Here is a 14247-nt window from a genome sequence, read left to right as displayed (position 1 = left end):
TGAGGAGGGCACATTCTGCATGGAGCACTGGGTGTTATGCACAAACAATGAATCATGGAACACTTCATCTAAAACTAATGATGTAATGTATGGGGATTAACATAAGAATTAAAAAAAAAAAGAAAAAAAAAATCTAGACACAGCCTTTAACCCCATCACAAAATTAACTCAAAAAAGATCACATATCTAATGTAAAATGCAGAACTATAAAACTTGTAGAAGACAATAAGAGAAAACCTAGGTGACCTTGGGTATAGCAATGGTTTTTTAAATAAAAAACCAAAAACATAATCCATGAAAGAAAAACGCGACGAAGTAAACTTCATTAAGATTAAAAACTTCTGCTCTGCAAAAGACACTACCAAGAGATTGAGAAGACAAGCCACCGACTGGGAGAAAATATCTGTACAAGACACATCTGATAAAGGACTGTTATCCAAAATATACAAAGAACTCTTAAAACTCAACAATAAAAATCAAACAACTTAATTTAAAAATGGGCCAAAGACCTTAACAGACAGTTCACCAAAGTAATGTATAGACAGCAATAAGCATATGAAAAGATGCTCTACATCATGTTATCAGAGAAATAGAAATTAAAAGAACAATGAGATACCAATACACACTTATTAGAATGGCCAAAATCCAGAACACTGAGAACACCAAATGCTCGTGAAGATGTGAAACAACAGGTTTAAGATTACAGTTTCTTATTTACCATGGTAACCATTTTGCATAGCATAAATAACTCAACAATACATCATGGTTTAGGCATTGCAAACCAAATCTTTTACCTTTTGGATTCAGGAGGCTGCCTCTTCTTTATCATTTCACGGAGCCTTGCAGCTGACTGCAAAATATACAAAACATACATGTAAAGATACTACCTTATAAAATATTAAGTATGCTGCTTCATCGACACTAAACTAAGATCTATATAGGAAATAAAGATCCTTAAAATATGATACCTGCTCTTGGTAACAGACATGAGACAAATAAACCATCAATAATAAAGCAAGTAAAAATACCATCTAAAGGACTGGGGCACCTGGGTGGCTCAGCTGGTTAAGCATCAGACTTATCTGGGCTCAGGTCTTGACCTCAGGGTCATGAGTTCAAGCCCCACGTTGTAATAACATTCTGACAAGGTATCAGAAAGTACTGACATTCTGATACCTTGGACCAGGTTGCTAATGAGTTTACATGATTGAACATTAAACATTTAATCAAATACACTATTATAAATTAAAATATTTAACTTCTACTACAGGCAATTCTACTTTGATATTCTCCAGAAAAGTTATATTACACTTCTATAAATCAAATCATAATTTCTGTTAACTAAAATCAAAATCATAGATACTCTGTCTAAATTTCTGATGAATTTTCAAATTTTAATGACTTAACAATATAATCCCTTATATTAAGTCACCCTCCGTTCCCTCAAGATGCAAACACATGCTGAATATTTGGGAATGTGTAATCAAAGAAATCAAGTAATTTTTAAATAAAGCCAAGGGCTTGTTACCGTTTGAAAGAAAATATCACACACCCTCCTGAAGGGCTATCTCACACACAGTTTTACCCACAGTGTGAAGACACAATGTAAATTACACATTTAGTTATAATGATTATAAAACACTAGCATACATCTGGCCATTTATCCTTTTTTTGTTGTTTAAGATTTTGAATTTATTATTATTATTGAAAGATTTTATTTATTTATTTGATAGAGAGAGTGCAAGCAAGGGGCACTGGCAGGCAGAGGAAGAAACAGGCTCTCTGCTGAGCAGGGAGCCTGACGTAGGGCTCGATCCCAACTGAGCCACCCAGGCACCCCTGGCCATTTATCCTTAAAGCTTCCTATATAAAGCATATTTCCACCTAGTCTCTAAGATTTTTCCAAAAAAGAGGGGCACCTGGGTGGCTCAGTCAGTTAAGCGTCTGCCTTCAGTTCAGGTCATGATCCCAGGGTCCCTGTGTCTAGTTCTCTGCTCAGCAGGAAGTCTGCTTGTCCCTCTCCCTTTGTCCCTTTCCCCACCCCCACCTTGTGCTCTCTCTCCCCCTCTCAAATAAATAAATAAATCTTAGGGGGAAAAAAGGATTAAAAAAAAAAGCTTGTCCTCTCACTCCTCTACCACACATCCCTCAACCCATTCCTCCTACTTCTCCTTTATCCTTTAGAGGTAAAGCAACCACTTGGAACATACTCTGTTCCTCTGAATCCAAGACAACCATTCATAAGACACCATTATCTTATGCACCAACAAAAGGGAGGAAAAGCTGCCAGTTACAGTTTCAAGATGTCAATTTCAAGAACATTAAAATGAAAAAAACGTCTTAGAATCAATAAAATATGGTAACCTCCTCCTATTAAATGCAAAACTCAGTCCTAATTTTACCCTCCCTTATCTGATGTTTGAAACCTGATACTATGAGTATTTTATTGACCTACGGGCAAGAGGAATGGCATCTTGCTCTTAACTAGAAATTCCACACAAACCTCAGACAACTGAAGAGAAGCAAAAAAGTTTGCATTTTCTGATATATTCTTCAGTCTCTTCCTTTCGTACGATGACAATCCTGAAAATTCATCCTATGAAATTACACCAAAAAAATTGTTACTTTGCATGATCCACAGCAAAGGCACCTCATAAAACTAGGTGTTGAATTCTCAAATGTATACTTTCCTTCAAATTGCATCTGCTTTATTCATTACACGCTATCTTACCAAATAGCACACATTGGATGTGCATTGGATACTGAGTGTAAGAGTTTGAATTTGGGTGTCTACATGACTTCCCAATTAAATAACAAGTGACATATCAGAAGTCTAGTAGTGTAACCTAATAGCAAATTATTTCCTACTGATCATTAATTCACCATTACTCACAGTTATCTTTTTATTAAACAAAAGAGAAAGAAACGTGTGACAGAAAATTTTAAATTCATTCAAAGAGTTAAGGAAATTTAGATAAAAGAACAACAACAACAACAAAAAGATAAAGGCACAGGCAGAAAAGACAATAAAACCAGAGAATCAAGCTTGTAGGTCCAATATCCAACTAACAGTTACAGGGGTAAAAAGAGGAGCAGAGAAAATGGAGGAGAAAGTTTTTAGAGAAATAATATAAGAAAGTTTCTTGAAACTAAAGACATGAGTTTCCAGATGAAAAGGGCCCAATGAGTATGCAGCACAACAAATGAAAAAAGACCAAAGCTTACACAAATCACAAAATTTCTTAACACCTGAGATAAGTGAGGTTAAAAAAAAGTCTGCCAATAAGGGAAAAAGATCACGAAGAAGCAAGAATCAGAATGACATTTCTCAATACTGAGGGGAGCTGGAAGACAATGAAAGAGTATATTTAAAATTTTAAGGAAAAATTATTTTCAACTTACAATTCTAAATCAATTAAGCCATCAATCAAATGTACAGCATAAAGACTTTGTCAGATACATAATATCTGTATGTACACAAAATGTACATACATACAGTTTTGGTGAAGTGCAGCTTAGAGCTTCCTGAGAAAAGGTGTAGGAGAGGGGTAAAAAGAAGAGCAGAGAAAATGGAGGAGAAAGTTATTAGTGTACATCTTTTCTCGGGAAGCTCTAAGCTGCATTTCACCAAAATAAGAGAATAAACTAAAAAAAAAGATCCAAGACAGTACCTAGGGTACAGAAGTTCCAGCACAGGAATGATAAAAGATCAAAGAAATTCAAAGGAAAATGGTAAAAGGAAGGCCAAGAAAGCGTTAAACAGTCCAGAATGAAATAGGAAGATGTAGGTGCTCAGGAAATGTTTCATGGAAAAAAAGATGTCAATTAGGCACCCTAATTCAAACTATTCTTATCCATCACCCACCTGTCAAAAACTTGCAACATTTAACAGGAAGACCAAGCAAACAACATCAGAAAAAGTGGGCTCTCAAAATAAACATATGTAGGAAATAAACATTTTTTTTAAAACTTCACTATCTTCAGAAACACTTAAGAAGTTACTGTATCCATAAAACAAAGGGTGGTATGTTTTTTAAAAAAATCAAAGAACTTGAATTAAAAACATGCTTGATGCCAAAAATTCACAAACTATATGAATCCATTTACATAATATTCTCAAAATGACAAAATTGCAGAGACCAAAAAAAAAAAAAAAATTAGCACTTGGGTGCCTGGGTGGCTCAGTTGGTTAGGCGACTGCCTTCGGCTCAGGTCATGATCCTGGAGTCCCAGGATCGAGTCCCACATCGGGCTCCCTGCTCAGCAGGGAGTCTGCTTCTCCCTCTGACCCTCCCCCCTCTCATGCTCTCTGTCTCATTCTTTCTCTCTCAAATAAATAAATAAAATCCTTAAAAAAAAAAAAAAAATAGCACTTGCCAGGGGCTAAAGAGGGTGAGAGGGAGGGCTACAGGCCTAATACAAAGAAATAGCCTGGGGTGCCTGGATGGCTCAGGCCATAGAGCATGCAACTCTTGATCTCAAGGTGGTGAGTTCAAACCCCACAATGGACCCTACTTAAAATAAATTTAAAAAAACAAAGAGCCCAAGGGAAATTTTTGTGGAGATGGAACAGTTCTGTATCTTCATTGTAATGATACAGAATTATACACATACCTTGTATGATGTGAATTTCCCCGTTTTGATACTGTGATATATAAGATGTACCCACTGGGAAAAACTGGGTGAAGGCTACATGATACCTCTCTGTACTATTTCTGCAAATTGTTATACATCTATAATTACTTGAGAGAAAAGTTTTTTGAAAATAGATGTTTCTCACAGCTAACATCATACTTAATGGTGAAAGACTGAAAGCTTTTCCCCTAAAGCTAAGGAACAAGAAAATATGTCTGCTTTTGCTACTTCTATTAAACACTGTACTGGAGATTCTAGGACAATTAGGACAGGACGATTGGGAAAAAATAATATTAAAAAACATCCAGATTGAAAAGAAAGAAATAAAACTATCTTTATTGCCAAAACATGATCTTATATATAGAAAATGCTTAAGAATTCACACAAAAAACTAATAAGCAACCTCAGCAAAGTTGCAAGATATAAGATCAATATACAAAAATCAGTTATATGTCTATACACTAACAATGAACAATCAGAAAATGATTTTAAGAAAACAACACCATGCAGAATAGCAGAGCTCTGTCAGTTGAGTGTCTGACTCTTGATTTTGGCTCAGGTTATGATCTCAGTTATGAAAGATCGACCCCTGCGTCCAGTTCTGTGCTCAGCATGGACTCTGCTTAAGATTCTCTCTCTCCCTCTGACACTCCCCCTCCTCCACTCACGTGGGTGCGCTTTCTCTCCCTCTCAAAAAAAATTAAACTTAAATTAACAACTTTTGGGGTGCCTGAGTGGCTCAGTTGGTAAAGCGTCCACCTTCAGCTCCGGTCATGATCCTGGGGTACTGGGATCGAGCCCCACATTGGGCTCCCTGCTCAGTGAGGAGTCTACTTCTCCCTCTTCCTCTGCCTCTCCCTCCGCTTGTGCTCTCTCTCTTGCTCTCTCATGCACTCTCTCAAATAAATAAATAAAATCTTAAAATAAAATCAGTAACAACTTTTGTTACATCAAAGGACATTATCAAGAACATGAAAATGAAGTACAAAAAAACGGAAAAAAATACTTGCAAGTGATATATCTAATAAGGGTCTAGTGTCCAGAATATATAAAGAACTCTTATAATTCAAAACAAAATGACAATTTAATTTTTCAAATGGCAAAGGACTAGAAAAGCTATTTCTCCAAAGCACAAATGGCCAATAAGTACATGTAAAAACATTCAACAAGGGGCGCCTGGGTGGCTCAGTCGTTAAGTGTCTGCCTTCAGCTCAGGTCATGATCCCAGGGTCCTGGGTTCAAGCCCTGCATCGGGCTCCCTGCTCCACGGGAAGCCTGCTTCTCTTTCTCCCGCTACCCCTGCTTGTGTTCCCTCTCTAGCTGTGTCTCTGTCAAATAAATAAATAAAATCTTTAAAAAAATAAAAATAAAAACACTCAACATTACTGATCATTAGAAAAATGCAAATCAAAACCACAATGAGACACTACATCACATCCACTAGAATGGCTATAATCAAAAAGACAAGGAGCACCTGGCTGACTCTACTGGTAGAGCATACAGCTCTTGATACCAGGGTTGTGAGTTCAAGCCCCTCATTGGCCCTAGAATTTACTTAATAAAAAAAAAAATTGGGGGTGGGGGTGCCTGGGTGACTCAGTGGGTTAAGTGTCTGACTTTTTTTTTTTAAAGATTTTTATTTATTTATTTGAGAGAGAGAGAATGAAGAGAAAGAGAGCATGAGAGGGGGGAGGGTGAGAGGGAGAAGCAGACTCCCTGCCGAGGAGGGAGCCCGATGTGACACTAGATCCCAGGACTCTAGGGTCATGACATGAGCTGAATGCAGTCGCTTAACCAACTGAGCCACCCAGGCACCCAGGCGTCTGACTCTTGATTTCAGCTCAGGCTCTTAGGGTTGTGAGATTGAGCCGGGTCTGGCTCCATGTTGGGCATGGAGCCTGCTTAAGATTCTCTTTCTGCCTCTCGCTCTGCCCCTAGCCCCTCCAAAAAAAAATTTTAATTAAAAAAAAAGATGAATAATTAAGACATTATGTTACATGAAATAAGCCAGTCACAAAAACACAAATACCATGAATCCACTTTTATGAGGTACCTATACTAGTCAAATTCAAAGAGACACAAAGTAGAATGGTAGTTGCCAGAGGATGGCAGTAGGAGGGAAATGGGGAGTTATCCAATGGGATAGTGTTTCAGTTTTTCAAGATGAAAGGATTTCTGGAGACTGACTGCACAACAACATAAGTAAACAACATAAAGTACTACATTGTACCTTTAAAAATGGTTAAGGTCCTAAATTTTATATTGTGTATTTTACAATCAATTTTTTTTTAATTTTTAGGAAAGATAAATAACAAGTGTTGGCAAGGGTGTAAAGAAAGTAGACTCTTCATGCATTGCTGCTGGTATGTAAAAATCGTGCAGCCAGTCTGGTAAACAATTTGACAGTTTCTCAATAAGTTAAACACAGTTGACCATATGACCCAGCAATTTCACTCCTAGGTATATACCCAAAAGAATGGAAAATATTTGTTCAGCAAAAACTCATAAACAAAAGCTTGTGGCAGCACTATTTATAATAGCAAAAAGTGGGAACAACCCAAATGTTCATCATCTGATGAATGGATAAACAAAATATGGTATATCCATACAATGGAATATTATTCAGCCATAAAAAGGAATCAAGTACCAATACACACTACACAACATGAATGAACCCTGAAAACATTATGCTAAGTCAAAGAAGCCAGATGCAAGAAGCTACATATTATATGATTTCATTTGTATGAAATGTCCAGAATAGGCAAATCTATAGAGAAAGAAAGTAGATTAGTGGTTTCCAGGGCTGGGTTAGGGAGGTGGAGGAGTTGGTAGTCACTACTAATGGGTACGGATTTCTTTTCATAGTGAAAGAAATGTTCTGAAACTGGATAGTGGTGATGATTGTACAATCTTGTATATATACTAAAAACTACTGAACTGTACACTTTTTAATAGTAAAGTTTGTTATGTAAATTATATCTCAATAAAAAAATAAACATATGCTTGATGACAGAAACCAGATATATGCATAGTCTCAAAGTATCTCCCTCAAAATATTTAGTAATTACAAAGGGAAAAATGTTTCCATTGGAGAATCCTGACAAACACCACCTAAGCCAAGTGACCCAGGTCAACATCACCAGTAAAACATATCAATATCAAGTACACCCCGATATGATGCACTGAGGAGGGCACATTCACTTCTGTGGTACCCCGCCCAAAAAATGCAAAACCTTAATCTAATTATGAGAAAATAGCAGACAAACCCAAACTGAGGAACATTACACAAAATAACTTTTCAGTACTCTTGAAAAGTGCCAAGGTCATGAAAGATTGAAGAACTGTCACAGACTGGAGTAGACTACAGAAACATGGCTATTAAATGCACTGTGCAATCCTAGACTTGATACTGGAACAGAAGGGCATTAGTAAACAAAAAAAAAAACAAAAAAAACAAAAACTGGTGAAATCCTAATAAATTCTGTACTTTAGTTAATATTATTGTAGCAAGGTTAATTTCTTAGTTTGATAAGTGTTCTACAGTTATGTAGGTGACATTAACACAAGAGGAAGCCAGGTGAAAGAAATATCAAAATCCTCTGTACCATTTTTGCAACTCTTCTGTAACCCCAAAATGTTCTCAAAACTTAAAATAAATTTGTGAGGGGCGCCTGGGTGGCTCAGTCATTAAGCGCCCGCCTTCGGCTCAGGTCATGATCCCAGGGTCCTGGGATCGAGCCCCGCATTGGGCTCCCTGCTCAGCAGGAAGTCTGCTCCTTCCTTTCTCACTCCCCCTGCTGTGTTCCCTCTCTCACTGTCTCTCTCTCTGTCAAATAAATAAATAAGATCTTTAAAAAAAAAAAAGAAAGAAATGCTTTGTGAAGTTAAAATATTTTGTTTAATTTAAAGATTTTTATTTATTTGTCAGAGAGATAGAGAGAGAGAACGCAAGAGAGAGCACAAGCAGTGGGGAGCATCAGGAAAAGGGTGAAGCAGGCTCCCCGCTGAGCAAAGCCTGATGGGGGAACTCCATCCCAGGACCCTGGGATCATGACCTGAGCTGAAGGCAGATGCTTAACCAACTGGCACCCAGGCGTCCCTGTGAAGTTAAAATATTTAATAAAAGTGCTGAGAGAGAAAATTTAGCAAGTTTCCCAGAAAATAGAATAAATTTGTTAAGATTTATTCATTTTAGAGAGAGAGTGCAAATCGGGGAAGGGTCAGAGGGAGAGAATCTCAAGCAGACTCCCCACTAATCACAGAGCCCCACTGCTGGGCTCAATCTCCCCACCTGTGAGATCATGACCTGAGCCGAAACCAAGAGTCGGATGCTTTAACCGCCTGAGCCACCCAGGCGCCCCTAAAATTCTTGACTTACAGGTCAAGACACTTGTCTGTGATGTGACAAAAGCCTTCCCTCATTTGGGGAAGAAATAAGCTTATAAATAAAATATTGTTTCTAAAGCATGGTACCATAAAGCCTTAGTCATTTTGCTCCAAAAAGATAATTAATGAAAAGGAAAAGAATGAAATGTCCTATAAAAATGTTAGATCTTGGGACAGCTGGGTGGCTGAGCTGGTTAAGCGTCTGCCTTCGGCTCAGGTCATGTTCCTGGGATCCTAGGGTCAAGTCCTGCATCTGGCTCCTTGCTAAGCAGGGAGTCTGCTTCTCCCTCTGTCTGCCGCTCCCCCTGCTTGTGCTCTCTCTCTCTGACAAATTAATAAATAAAATCTTTAAAAAAACAAAAACAAAAACAAAAAAAGGCTGCTAGATCTTTCAGTTTGTCCTGCTTGAATATATGCTGGGCATGTCTGACTCTGCTTGATTAGCTTCAGTATTTACTCTTAATGTTCTAATTTCTGACCCTATTTTCTTAGATCAAGCTAAAATCTCAATAGATGAATGGACAGAGAAGATCTGGGGAGTGCCTGGCTGGCTCAGTCAGTACAGTGTGTGACTCTTGATCTTGGGGTTTAAGTTTGAGGCCCACATTGGGTATAGAGATTACTTAAAAATAAAAAAAAACTTAAAGAAAAAGGTGCGGTATATATATATTCATATATATACCGATATATATATCCATACACACACACACACGCGCGCGCGCACACACACACACACACACACACACAGAGGAATATTATTCAGCCATGAAAAAGAATGAAATCTTGCCATTTGCAACAATATGGATGGAGCTAGAGAGTATAATGCTAAGCAAAATCAGTCAGAGAAAGATAAGTACCATATGACTTCACTCATGTGGAAGTTAAGAAACAAATGAGCAAAGGAAAAAGAGAAGAGAAAAACCAAGAAACAGATTCTTAACTATAGAGAACAGATGGTTGCCAGAGAGGAGGTGGGTAGGGGGATGGGTGAAATAGGTGAAGGGGATTAAGAGTACACTTATCATGATGAACACTGAGTGGTATATAGAATTGTTGAATCACTATATCGTACACCTAAAACTAATATAACATTGTATGTTAACAGAAATTAAAAAACAATTTTTAAAAATTTTTAAATAAATTAAAAAAAATAAAATCTACTTCCCACTAGCCTCATATACTCAGAATCTTATAGTCGAAGAGGCCAAAGAGATAACTGAATCCAGTGGTTCTCAAAATGACATCCCAGACCAACAGCACCAGCATCTCTAGGAAACTGTGTTGGACATGCCAATTCTTTACCCCACCCCAAAACTTCTCGAAAATCAGAAACTCTAGTGGTAGAGTCCTGCAATGGAGTTTTAACAGCCCTCCAGGAAATTATGATACAGGCTATAGTTTGAGAAGCAATGATCTTAGCCAATCCCCTGTCGAGTGATTTGCTTAAAAACACAAGGTTTCTTAGAAGCAGCCACATCTAAAACCTAGGCTTTCAACCCCCCAGTCCAATGCACTAATAACAGACCCATGATGTCCCACCAGAGGTCCTAGTTCTTACCTCTTGAGACAGAAAAACATAAACTGAATTCCTATTTCAAAAGAACACCACCACAATTATCCTATCTCCCTTTCCCCTATCATCATTTTCTGTTCCATTAACTTTTGACATGTGGTATGGTTTTATCTTGTCTTGCATAAAATCTGTCACTTTCAATGAAGTACAACATTCCTTAAAGGCAATAGAAGTCTAAAAATTAGATGCTTAATTCCTTTAACTGATTCAAACTATTATTTTCAATAGTACTAATAAGTGTTTCTCATATATCTTCTCTACTCCATCATTTTTCTCCTTTTTGTAGAGGAAATATTATTCAGCTATATTAATCAATTGATGACTTTCCTACCCTCATATCAAGGGTCACTCAAATGCCATATGTCCCACAGGCCAACTTCTTCTGGTATATTGTGCATAAATATGTAAAGGTGAGCAAGACACCATAAATAGTAAGTAGACCCAAAAATATCTGCAATAAACTGAGAGGAAGAAAAAGGGAAACAGAATGAAGATTAAGTCAATCCTCTCCTTGACAAATCAAAACCAAGAGTAAAATTAACCAAGGAAGTTGTGTTCAACATTTAAAAAATAAAATTTCAATTAAACATACATAAACCCTGGATACCCTTAGCTTATCAGAACTTCAAATTTTAAAATAAGAAAAATTTGAATAAGCTAGTAATTAAATTCTTACCAGGCCTGGTGTGGTATCTTCATCACTGTCTAGATCCTGACTGCTTTCCGTATCAACACTGAGAATCACTGTATCCGAAGTGCTCTTGTGTTGTCGCTTGTTACTTTCAGTATAAACATCTAAGGATGATTTTTGCAGAGTAGATTCTGCCTTGGAAGACGTGCCTTCCATCCTTGGAGTTAAAATCCTTCTGCAAGTTTTCCTTATTTCAGTCTCCTTACATTTCTTACATGCAACTTCATTGTTAGAATTCTTATCCAATAGGGATTTGGAGTGCTTAATTTGGTCTGGCTTGTAATTACTGAGTGAAAAGGGAACAAGATAAACCTTAGGTGTTTTTCCTAAAACTGTAGTCTGTACTGGTCTCAGAGATACACAAGTGATGTTTTGATTTTCTTTATATTCATTCACCTATTCAGGTCAATAAAAGAAAAGAGAGCATTAGAATCCCAGATCCTATGCCTTTTCTTACAGGTCTGTGTAAATAAATCCAAAGTGATAGCCTGTAACGAAACTTTTTTCCTCACCAAAATCTAGATACCTAACTCATTAACCTAAATTTAATTATTTATTATAACTGGGTGCATTATTTTACCCATGACTCGGCAAACCAGTAATAATGTAATAATAATAATTACATTTGTAACTGAGGAGACTACCCCAACTGTCACCTTCTGAGTAACTGGAATTGTCTTCAGAGTGGGAAGCCGACAATAATTGCCCCAAAGGCAAATGCAGAGTCCCTGATCCCATCCTGTCCCTATTTCTAGGGTTACTAATAACCTTCCCCAACGCTGAAGGCCGAGTTTCCATAGAGGAAAATAGGGGGCCGGGATCCCCGATTATCTTTTGAAACAACACCCCCGAAAAACCCGTTAAGCTGAGACATGCCCCAAGGAGCGGAAACTAGTTCCGGAGTGTGGAGGTGGTGGGTGCCAAGTCTTCGTGCCCTCTCGGGCCTGGTCCCGGCAATGCCTCACGAACACTGAGGCAGGAGCGCACCCGAAAGCAACAAGCCGTTGCTCACCTTCATCTGGAGTCGCTGTCTGGAGCCCACCTTCTCCTCACTGCCCGCGCGCGACCCCGACATCTTTCGGCGGCTTAGCAGCTGGCGTCTTCCCGCCAAGATTGCGGCGGGAGGCGCGGGGAGGGGGAAGGGGAGGAGCAGCGGGGCTGAGGCGGGGCCTGGCGGGCGGCTCTGAACGGTTCTGACGCCAGCGGGCCGGAGGGGGAGGGGCACGCAGGCGTTACGGTCGTCTCGGTACGCGTCAAGCTCACCAGCCTCACCCCATACTGAAATTCTTGTAATTGGAACGAATACACATTTTTACCTTAGATCTCGGTATTTTTTTGATGCTGCTGATGCCAGTATCTCGCTTTGAAAAATACTGGCGCTTCTGCTGAGAAAAAACCACCTTGCCTTGCAATGTGAGCCTGGAAAAGATTCAGACGCACTTAGATGCCATATGAATAGAGAAGCTAGAAAATCGAAATCAACAGGCAGCTTTACTTGGGCCCCCCGGTTCCTTATAACCCCACCACCAGGAAATTACGCTCTATGGCTACCACATTACCTTCTTCCTAGAAGGGAAGCATTTTTATTTTTTTCAAGAGCTGATAACTTAAGCTGGTTTAAATTTCACCTCATCATCTGCCCACCAGTTAACTAAGCTCCTAATGATGACCTTACAAAGCCCAAAGGCTGGGGAAAAGTTGTGAATCAAATCATTTTTGTACACAAAGTAACAAATAAGATTTTAGTGCCCTGTGCTTCGTACAGTCACAGCCATATTAACCTTTTTTTTTTTGTTTCTATTCTCTGGGTTGCCCTAAGTCAAAACAATTGTTTTCCCATGATGTACTCCCTCTGGACAGCATGGTTTTGGAGCTGTTAAATTCAAAACATAAATTTCTACCTACTCTATTTTTAAGATCCTTTTCTTTCTAGCCCAAAACTGTTTCCCTGGCATGGGTCCTCCATTGTTCCTTGCTCAAGACTTACCCAATTCTATTTCCTCTCCCAGCCTAGACCCAGTTTTACAACACAGGTGAAATAATTTGAGAACTAACCCTATTAACAGTAACATCAGGGCCCTCCATGATCTGATTCTTGCCAAACTCCTTGACTCAAAAATTACTGATAAAATCAAACTTTTCAGTGTTTAATATATACCATGCTATTTCTGGACTTCAAGACTTTTTTCATGCTGTCCCATCTCTCCCTGCCACAACACTTAGGAAATCCTTTCTATGGTCAAATGTGTTCCGACTTCCAGTAAGTCAGTATTTTTTTTTTTTTTTACAAACCCAGCTAGTAAATTGTGATTGCTTCCGTTACCAAGCCCTAGAAGACTTCCTAAGTAAAATTCAAGCCTTTAAACAATATTCCATACTCCTTAGAGACCTCAGGCCAGTAAACACAGCAAGTACTTAATAATTACTCGTGTACTTCTATACAAACACTGTCTAGCCAGGAATGTTTTAATAGACGGTCTTCAGAAACTAAAAAAACTGGAAAGCCAAAAAGTACACTGTTCTGACTTCAGGCATTGCTCCAGGACCCTTGGGGGATTTTTTCTTTTTTCATGGCAATAGCCTAAATCACCACCAGCTGCCCTCGCGTGATGACCAAAAAATACCTCACCACAACCCACTCAGCCTCATCAACTGAGCTAATCAGGTGCTGTTAGCAGGACTTCTATTCTCATTAAACTCCAATTCTGAGCTTTCAACAGTCTGGACAAACTGCCCTTCACTATCTGCTCAATTCCTTATTCATCACTAGCCCATTTTCCTCGGGTTCAAACCAAGGTAACAAAAGAAACCCGTAATTCGGACCTGCCTCGCCACAGGATTTTAACAGCAAAGCCCAATTGGAAGCAATTTCCCTCCAGAAGCGACGTCCAAACACTGCGAGATGGAAGACGCTACAGCCGCCTACGACCATGCGCAGTAACAGACTCGACGTCCACAATCC

At 38.7% G+C, this 14247-nt stretch overlaps 1 protein-coding gene across 5 annotated transcripts in view; it reads right to left on the bottom strand.

Annotated features, from left to right (window-relative positions):
• WDR76 (WD repeat domain 76) overlaps nucleotides 1-14233 on the bottom strand; it is a 54935-nt gene extending 40702 nt beyond the window's left edge. For 3 of the 5 annotated variants that reach the window (XM_081829522.1, XM_081829525.1, XM_081829524.1), the window contains exons 1-5: nucleotides 14109-14233; nucleotides 12298-12704; nucleotides 11271-11681; nucleotides 2504-2596; nucleotides 795-850 (exon numbers count right to left, since the gene is read on the bottom strand). In XM_081829522.1, coding sequence (XP_081685648.1) covers nucleotides 795-850; nucleotides 2504-2596; nucleotides 11271-11681; nucleotides 12298-12360 — 623 coding nt within the window. In that variant the 5' untranslated portion in view covers nucleotides 12361-12704; nucleotides 14109-14233. The remainder of the gene's footprint in view (nucleotides 1-794; nucleotides 851-2503; nucleotides 2597-11270; nucleotides 11682-12297; nucleotides 12705-14108) is intronic. The other 2 variants (XM_081829526.1, XM_081829523.1) reach the window with 2 other exon arrangements.
• Nucleotides 14234-14247: the final 14 nt, after the last annotated feature.

Source organism: Leptonychotes weddellii, chromosome 9, assembly GCF_054177405.1.
Source record: "Leptonychotes weddellii isolate Sample4059 chromosome 9, ASM5417740v2, whole genome shotgun sequence".
NCBI lineage: Eukaryota > Metazoa > Chordata > Mammalia > Carnivora > Phocidae > Leptonychotes > Leptonychotes weddellii.
This window is presented reverse-complemented; position numbering and strand designations above follow the sequence as displayed.